A 9,779-nucleotide genomic window follows, 5' to 3' on the forward strand; every position below is an offset into this window, starting at 1 on the left:
GTGGGAGGATTGCTCAAGGTCAGGAGTTCAAAACCAGCCTGAGCAAGAGCAAGACTTACTCTACTCTTACTCTTACTCTACTAAGACTCTTACTCTACTAAAAAAATAGAAAGAAATTAATTGCCCAACTAAAAATACCGGGCAGGGTGGCACATGCCTGTAGTCCCAGCTATTCAGGAGGCTGAGGCAGAAGGATTGCTTGAGCCTAGGAGTTTGAGGTTGCTTTGAGTGAGGCTGACACCACGGTACTTTAGCCCAGGCAACAGAGTGAGACTCTGTCTCAAAAAAAAAAAAAAAAGACATTCCGTGAGTAATCATAGGAAATGTTTTAAAGTTTGTATTTTTATCTCTACTGGTACTTTTTTTACACTGGTATTTTCAGCTCCTAGCATTGTACTAAGCACACATAATGTGTGCTCAATAAATAAACAAAAATGATTCAAAGTCAAATATCTTAAAGCATTGCACTCACACGACATAAAAAATAATGTCAGGTTAACATGTCAAAAGAAATATTTGAAAAACAAGGGTTAGAGGGAGAGAGGAAATGGAGGGGTATTACACAATAGTTTATCTCTACTATACTTTTTAATACTTTTATGCTTTTTAATACAAAAGTAGTAGATATTATTTCTACTAATTGTTATGTTATAGATGGGAGGATTATAAATGATTATTATACTTGACAAACATATCAAGCATATTAAGTGCAAGGCACTTCTCTAAGTACTTTATATATTGACTCATTTAAGTCTCATTTAAGACAACAATCTAAGGTAGGTACTTTCATCATTATACAGCTAAGGAAACAGGCATATAGAGGAAACTTTCCCAAGGTCACACAGTTTGTAAATGAAGCAGCTGGAATCTGAATCCAGAGTCCATCACTAGACTATGCTGTCTAATATATTAAAGAAAAACCCATAGTTTATAAAGAATAAGTCATACCCAATTTTAGACAAGTTTCAGTTAAGAAAAAAAAACTGCCTGAGTCAACTGGACTTTAAACCTAAACAACAATAAGGCTGAAGGAAGACGAGGAGGAGGAGGTGAAAGGAGTAAAATGAAAAAGATAAAAGGAAAAAGGAGGACAGAGGGAAAGAAAAGAAAGCTACCTATAATCACCATTCATTATCTCTGGATGGCAAATGCTTTTTTGAAAAGAAAATAAGAGACAAGATAGTATCTATATAATCCCTAATAAACTTGTACAGACTGTATATTTCCATCCCAAATGCTGAATTAAGGAACCTAAATTAGGAGGAAGTAGACAATTAACACTACAAATTTCTTTCCATAAAAACTGAAGCTACATGTTAACCAGTTCACTTTAAAATCTGACAGTTTAGTGACTTTGCTGCCAACTTTTCTTTTTTTTAATTAGGTAAATATTAACAATATAAATTTCAATTTCTTATCCAAAAGAATCAGAATAATTCCCCAAACTGAGTAACACATCGGAAAGCTTGGTAGAGCTCAGCCAAAAATGACTAAATAAGAGATTAATAAAGATTCATAGCATGTCCATGAGTTTCCAAAGGATGTAATTCAAAGAGAATATAAAGGAACAATTTACATTTCATAAAATCTATAGGGGGAAAGTTCTCTAAACATTTCCATACCCTATTCCAAGTAAGGTAAATTTAAGTTAAAACTCAACTAACTAAAACCAACTAGAGCCCAATAGTAGCAATTTCCTCCAGCCTCTGCTTTTGTTCCAAACAACCCATTAAAGAAAGAAAAATCTTTGCAACAGGATTCCAGTATGACCCAAGAATATGCCAGTTTGACAAATTTTTGTTCATTTTTTGAGACTCCTTCCCTCTCTGACTAGAAGCAAAGAGAAAATTTAAATAAAACAGAGACACAAAACCAGTAAACTCCCATCCGAAGCAAAAAAACTTTCCATAATATAATAGAAGTTAACAAAAGCTGAAATGACAAGTCAGGATAGGCACTATGTTCTATTTATTTGTTTATTTATTTACTTATTTTTATATTCAGTCCCTAACACAGTGCCCAGCACCTACTAGCCAGTTAACAAACATGTGCTGAATAACGAATGAATGAACAAATAAATGCTAGGAGAAAAGAGAAGGCACAAAATGCTGGATACTTTTTAGCAAGTGAGAATCTTTCCAAAATATTTGACTTTTTTTCCCCTTAAGGAAGGGACCCAGATTGGGGCTTAAGAAAAGGACCACTCCTTAGGGATAATCCTTAAGGAGTAAAATAATGTCAGCATTATGGCAATGACATAGCATTTGAAATAATTACTGGTGTAGAACAAGTAACATGGATTCCACAACCAACTAGTATTGGTTGCCAATGTTTTTGCTGCCCAATTTTACTCTACACATATTAACTTTGATTTGGCATAATGGTGATACCACATTTAGAAAATGCCAAGGGAACCATAACCCCTTCCCTCCCAAGAAAGCCAACATGGGTGCCCATGGGCTACTGTTTGCATCTGCTAGTAAGGACAGCTGCAACTGGTATCTAGTGCAGAAAGGGAATCTACCTCAAATCTGTTTTTGGACATAGTTGGGCAAGGTTCTGGCAAAAAACAACACACTCGAATTAAGTATTCAAGAAAATTTAATGAAGGAACCATTTCAAAAGGTATATAGGTAGGGTTTAGGGAAAGCACCAAAGGATGGTGGCATACCCCCAGGCTTGCAATATTAGAAAGCCATTATCATCACCAGGTATAAAGAAGCAAGTGAAGGATTACCAGAACCGAGAAAGATCCGAAACTATTAATGGCTGGCAGAGAGAGCCACTGAATAGGGGTTGTAACTTATTCACAAAACACACAAAATAGAACAGCCCTGGTAACACAAAGTCTAGCAGGAGGGAACTGGCTCTTCCAGGGAGGCTGATGTCTCTCCCACTGAGCAAAGTCAACTGGAAACCAAAAAGGAAGGGCTCAAGTGATGTAGCCCTATAGAAATTGCTTCCCAGAGCACACAGTGTAAAAAGATCTGGAGAGGCAAATGGAGAACATGCAACACAGAAAGGTAGTCTAAATGACTGTCACACAGCAAAACACCGATACATGAAAAAAGGTTTTGTCAGTTCCATTTAAATCATCTAGATAACCTGAGACTGCCTGCAAATAAGTCACAAACAGGTATTTACTTGGTTTCCTACTGCCCTATCTCAAATTGGAGAAAGAAAAAAGGTTTATAAGAGTAACTGCAAGTAATTTATGACATTTCTGCATCTCTAAGAGTAAACAAGCCATTTATCCATAATGAAGCAATCTAAGGCCCTTTTCTGTGCTCAAAGGGCACCTATTCCAAACCTCTGTTATCACAGTTACATGATGTATTATAACCTCTTGTTTATTTGTTTCTCCCTCATTAGACTCTGAGCTCCTTTAGGGCAGGGACTATCTTACTCATCTTTGCAACCCTAGAACCTAAACATGGTACCAGGCACAAAGTTGGCCTTCAATCAACATGCACTGAATAAGTTAATGGTCTCAATACCCATTAACTGGCAGCCTAATACTATGGTGCCTAAAATCTGAAATGACCCTTAGCAATTAAAATCTAATAAGTTGTATTCAGGACATGATTTAACCCATTGGACTAAACAGGCACGGGGAACCCGCGGCCTTAAAGCCACATGTGACCTTCTAGATCCTTAAGTGCAGCCTTTTATTAAAAAGATTTGTTCTGTAAAATTTGTATTCAGTCAAAAGGCCGCACTTAAGGATCTAGAAGGCTACATGTGGCCTTAAGGCCTCAGGTTCCCCACCCCTGGGCTAAAACATAGCCCCTTTCATACCAGCCCACCTCTATTCTCTGCAGAGCAGCTTTTCTTATAGGTTCAGACGTGTATAGTCTTTCCTAGAATCATCGAACCAGTCATCAAAAGAGCCAGAGAAAGATGGCAAGACTATATGCTTCATTTCAGAAAGGAATCAAATACACATTATCTCTCAAAATTCTCATTCTTTTTCCAAGGATTTACCCAAGCCACTAAAGCAGCTAATAATTTGAGCATGTATATAGAGGAATTCATGTTACACTGATGATAAAGATGACCCAGAGGTAGAAACACACACACACAGAGCATGTTTCATGACCACTTCGACAGACTTCACTGTCAGTAAAATTATAAAGTAGCTGTATAACACATTCATGTAGCATCATCATATTAAAATGGATATACTGTATGATGCTGGAGTGGTCATTAACAGAATCTGGAACATATTCACATTATAATTATGAATCACTTTCACATAACCCTGTACTTATGAAGTGCTTAATCATCTATTTGTTGGTATAGTCAACTCTTACCTATAGTTTCTCCACAGAAAAAGGAAAAAGTTAATATCAAGTTGATAACCCTCTTTGAACTACCATGATTTTAGACTGCCAATCTCCCACTGTCAGTAAATTGAATAAAAACCAAATTCAGTATGACAGATTCCACTAGAAAGGTGAGTTTGCTATAAAAAACAAAAAAAATGTGTCTTCCAAAAGTCAGCATGAAAAAGTTTTTTATCTCCTGCACCACTTCACTGCTATTTGTAATGGAAAGTTGATGCCGCTAAATCTAATATCATCTTATATATCCAACTAAAATAAGTTAGTAAAATAAGTCACTTTCTATATAAGAAAAGGAAATTCTAGGCTTAACTTGATAATATGCTAAATTACTTTAAAAGAAACTCCAATAATATGAAAACAGATAAAATATAATGTTTCAAATAGATTAAGTGTCTTTTTGTAAGTCAAACTTAATGTATTTAAGTCCCCAAAGCAGCTTTTTCCAAAACCACTGAAGACATTTAAAATCATAAACACAATTTTATCTTTTTGAGAGCCATCATACTACTACAACTGCCAGGTCAATGAAGCAATAAAATTACTCTAAACTATATAGGATAATCATGTGATACCTGCATCATGTTGAAAATATAGGCTACAATCTATTATTTATAAATTTGTACTGCATATATTAATAGGTTCCTCCATTATACATGAATTTTTAAAAAACAGATTCTACCATATGGCTTTGTGTGTAATTACAGCTTCCTACCTCAGAGCAGTATTATATTTCATCCCTTCTAATCAGTATTTGGCCTATATAAAACAACATAATTTTATTTTCTAAGTTAATAATTCCCACAAGTTAGGAAAAGGGGAAGATGATATGTAATTCTGAAAGTACACAATGTGGCAATGGTGGAAATAACATCTAATATATTAGAATTACCAAAATTGCTTCTAATTTAACATTTTCTTCTCCTTTCACTAAAATATAAATGAAGTTTAACAAAGCTCTATTGCCACTGAGCATAAATAAATATATTTTTTAATTTAACATCTCTACCAAAGGTAAATTTTTCATTGCAAATGAAGAAATCTGAATATATTTAATATAGTAATTAATATGTCCTGACATCTGAAAGGATTATTTGTGTTTTTATAAAGATAGTATTCTAAAATTGTGTTCCCCTTTCCTAAACTTGATTCCTAAAATTCACTATGGAGGTACACAAGAAGCGTCTTGATAAACGATGAAGATGTTTCATAGCTAACAAAAAGGAATTTTTCCAAAAAAAAAAAACAGGTAACAGATTTTGTAAGAATTCAACAAAATTGCAAGAGCCTACAGCACGAGAGTGTAATACTTAGGAACTACTGGATAAAAAATAGGGGAATTTCTGATCACTGAGAAGCATTATATGCAGACTTCCATCTAGGATGCTAAAGCCACAGATCACCTACCCTGAGAACTTGCCAATACTACTACTACTTTGATTACTTAAACATGAGTAGCACTGCCCAAACGTCCAGCAGGTCTTCTTGGGTTTTTTTTTTTTCCATAACATACGGAAAAACAGTTCACAACATAACTGCCTTACACAATACATATTTTAAAAAGGTTAAAGCCACTCCTTCCAGTGCCTATCCCTTATCCAGATGATTCCAATTCTTTCTCGTCAAAAAAAAAAAAAAAAAAAAAAAAAGGAGCAACTGGCAACCAGAAGCCCCAGAACCGAACTCTTCCAATTAGGAAGACAGCGCCAAATCTGCTGCAGCCAAAGAATGTCTAGAGCTCCTTGCGGGGCTGTCACAGGAGATGGAAAGCTACACCATGGCAAGGTCTGTGCAGAGAAGGAAACAGGTCTGGAGTCCCCTACATCACCGCCCCCCGCTCCCAAAGGAGCAAGCTGCTCCAGACCCATAGGCAGAAACTTGGCATCCCTACCCCCATTTGCAACCTGACAATTTACAACCTGGCAACACCTTCTAATTAGGAACGTTCTAGCCTTTTATAGCTGAAAAATTAAACTGCTTCTCACAGTAAGATAAACCAGGCACTGGCGCCTGCTACTGACAACCCCCAGAGCTTCGAACCTCCGGTTTCGCCACTGAACCTGACGAGCCAGTGACCAGGCTACTCTACAGTAGAGACAGTAGGAGCCCACCCTGCTGTGCTAGAATGGAATTGGAAACAGAGGACAGGAGCAAAGGACGCAGCGCAGAGGACTGAACAGCGTCCAAGCAGGGCTGGGCTCAGCGCACCGGCGGGCGACAGACAGCGGCGGCCACACGGGAGCCGGGGTGCAGGCTGCAAAGCGGGGTCCCCAGCTGCGGAAGTCGCCCCAGCGTCTCGCCCCACAGCTGCGCGCGCGTCAGGCACACACCCCCCACGCCCGCCCGCGGCGCCGCGACTCTCCCAGGGGACAGTCATCCGCAACGATGCGCACCCTACCCCGGGCTCGCGCGCTCACGCCCCTCGGGCCGACGGCGCATACGTACCCAGCAACACGCAGAGCACATCCAGGGCCACGTACGGCAGCCGCGTCTTGTCAAACATGGTCTTGGCCGGGGCTGCCCAGCGCGGGCGGTGGACTGTGCTGCGGGCGGGCGGCCGAGGCCCTCGATTCTCCAGCCTGGGCCAGGGGTTGGCGACGGCCCCGAACTACGGCTCCTCCCGGCCGGAGGAGAGCAGCCGCGGGCAGCCTGGGACCAGGGGGTGCTCCCACCGCCAGCAATGGCGCCCAGGACCCCTCCCCTCACAGCCCCCGCAAACACTCGGTCAGGGCCCAGACGCTCGCGTGCCAGCCGCGGCGGTTCTGTCGCCTCAGGCCCTCGTCGGTCAGCCCCGGCCTGCCCCGGCTGCTCGCCGTCCGGATCCCGGCGCCCTCTCCAACAGGCGGGGCGTCGCACTCGTGCTTTAAAGATGCGGACCGGTAGGGAGGAGGAACACGGGCTTCGGCCCCTCCCGCGGGTCCGCGCGGGACCGGCCAGCGCGCGGCCTCGCGGACTGCAGGAGCACAGCAGGGGCGGGGTCGGAGAACCCCAGGCCGGGACGGGCAGCCAATCAGCGCTGCCAGCGCCGCCGGCCCCGCCCCGCCCGACCTGCGGAGCTCGTCCTGGAGTCAGACGCAGGCCGAGCTGCGGGGCGGGGCGCGAGGGCGCCTCCGGTTACGAGCCCGGGTGTTGTGCTCCCGACCTGCGCCTCTCAGGTGGTCCCGGCACTCGGCCTCCTTAGCCCCACCTGCTAGGTATTGCTGCCTTCAAAGGAGAGGTAGGCCCCTTCCTCACAAACCTGGAGCACCGGCTGCCTGCCACTCCCCTTATTTTCCACTTTATTCCATTATCGGGTAATAAAAGAGGTCAGATTCTTACCACAGAGTTTAAGGGGGGGGAAAGGTCAGAGTAGGCAGTAACAGACTCTCCCCTTGACTAATCTTTGGTTAGGTCCCTTTGAGCCCTCTTCTCGACTAGGCCTCAACATTGACTTTCCTGTGTACTGGCTGAGCCCAGTTTTAACAAGAATCATGCTAAGTCATCTATCCTCAATATCTGATCACCCTTGATATCTGATACCTGATCAAATTTCTAATACTCCACCTCTGATGTAGAAGTCCTTGGCCTGCCTTTAGTAAGAATCCCACTGCCCTTGATGTCCTTTTTTAAGAAATTTTCAATCCACTGACACACACACCCGCGTACACACACACACACACTGCTTGTTTCTTGGCTATAAATCTCCACTTGTCTTCGCTGTATTCTGAGTTGAGCTCAGTTTCTCTCCCATGTTGTAATAGTCATGAGCCCTATTGCAGTAGTCTTAAATAGTCTTCATTGTGGATTAACAAGTCTCGGAATAATTTTTCTTTAACAGCACCAAACACTTCCCCTGCCCCATTCCCAAGAGGACCGTAGAACAGATTAGTAATCTCAGTCACCAAATCTGTAAAACAGGGGTGTTAAAATAATGCTTGCTCTATGTTCCAGTCAAGAGGAAGCAGTGAAGCCCAGAATAGACAATATTAACATTGCTTTATAGAGTGAAACCCTCTACATATGTTAACAAATGGTATATTTCCTCCTTATTCATAATTTACCTTCTTATACAGGGCTGTAAAACACAAATCACAAAATGCACCTACTACTTCCCAGACTTTTCCTGTATAGCAACCTTAAAGCCAATGGAGAGAAAAGAGTAAACTCAGGGAATCTGAAGATACAGCCCCAAGATCCCCCACAACAACAACAAAAAAATGTGTTTAAAGAAGGATGTGTTTCTTTGCATGTAAATTTTGGATTTTACCTTTTGTTTGAACAGCTTCTAAATGCTTTTGAACAATTTACACCTGAGAAATATGTGCCATTGTTTATTGTGGCTTCCCTTACTTCAGAGTTATAAGAACAAGGCCACAATAAATTGAAAATACTTGTGATAATCTAAGCATTAGGTATTCATTAAATAAATTATTGAGCATCTACTGTGTGCCAGGTACAGTCTAGGCTCAGTGTCTTATTTAAACAGCTTTTGAAATAAACATTTAAAGTTCTTTTTCAAAAGTAAGCATTCAAAAAAACTTATCGATTAATGTTTTTGTTTATTCACTCATTCATTCATTCAGCATTTATTGAGCCCCCAATATATACTAGACCCGGTGCTCAGCTGTGGAGAGGCCAAAATAAGCAGGAGAAGGTCTCTGCCCTCAAGGAGCCTGAGGCCCACAGTTATGAAGTATGTAATTAAATGAATATTATGATAGAAATATGTACGGCAGGCACACAAAGCAAAGAGTGGGGTTTTTACCTGGGAGCTCTGGAAAGACTTCATGGGGAGGTAATATTTATATTCTTCCTGACCCCTCTCCTACACCAACAGATATTTTCTTAGGTGAGAAGGAAGTAAACAGTTGATAGATCAACAGGTTTTTTGACCTTGGGAGGAGATACAGATAGCTTTAAAAATAGACTAAGAAGGCCGGGCGCGGTGGCTCACGCCTGTAATCCTAGCTCTCTGGGAGGCCGAGGCGGGCGGATTGCTCGAGGTCAGGAGTTCGAAACCAGCCTGAGCAAGAGCGAGACCCCGTCTCTACTATAAATAGAAAGAAATTAATTGGCCAACTAATATATACAAAAAAAAAATTAGCCGGGCATGGTGGCACATGCCTGTAGTCCCAGCTACTTGGGAGGCTGAGGCAGGAGGATCCCTTGAGCCCAGGAGTTTGAGGTTGCTGTGAGCTAGGCTGACGCCACGGCACTCACTCTAGCCTGGGCAACAAAGCGAGACTCTGTCTCAAAAAAAAAAAAAAAAAAAATAGACTAAGAAACCAAAGTCCATTAAAATGCATTGTCTTTTCCATTTTTTTTAAATGGGACCTGTGCTATGTGCATATTATAAGCAATTCATAAGTCCTCGTTTGAGGAAGGAATGGCTAATAAATATTTTGTTTTGAGGTGGGGAGTTTTTATTTCCTTTTGGGGGATTTTGTTTGTTTTGGT

The 9,779-nt window shown here is 41.3% G+C and overlaps 1 protein-coding gene across 2 annotated transcripts in view; it reads right to left on the reverse strand.

Moving 5' to 3' along the window:
• Positions 1-7,322, reverse strand: part of PLPP1 (phospholipid phosphatase 1) — a 92,321-nt gene extending 84,999 nt beyond the window's left edge. Inside the window, exon 1 of one of the 2 annotated variants that reach the window (XM_012775697.3) lies at positions 6,789-7,322. In XM_012775697.3, coding sequence (XP_012631151.1) covers positions 6,789-6,846 — 58 coding nt within the window. In that variant the 5' untranslated portion in view covers positions 6,847-7,322. The remainder of the gene's footprint in view (positions 1-6,788) is intronic. The other variant, XM_012775698.3, reaches the window with a different exon arrangement.
• Between the last annotated feature and the right edge of the window lie 2,457 nt (positions 7,323-9,779).

This window comes from Microcebus murinus, chromosome 11 (assembly GCF_040939455.1).
Source record: "Microcebus murinus isolate Inina chromosome 11, M.murinus_Inina_mat1.0, whole genome shotgun sequence".
NCBI classification, from domain to species: domain Eukaryota; kingdom Metazoa; phylum Chordata; class Mammalia; order Primates; family Cheirogaleidae; genus Microcebus; species Microcebus murinus.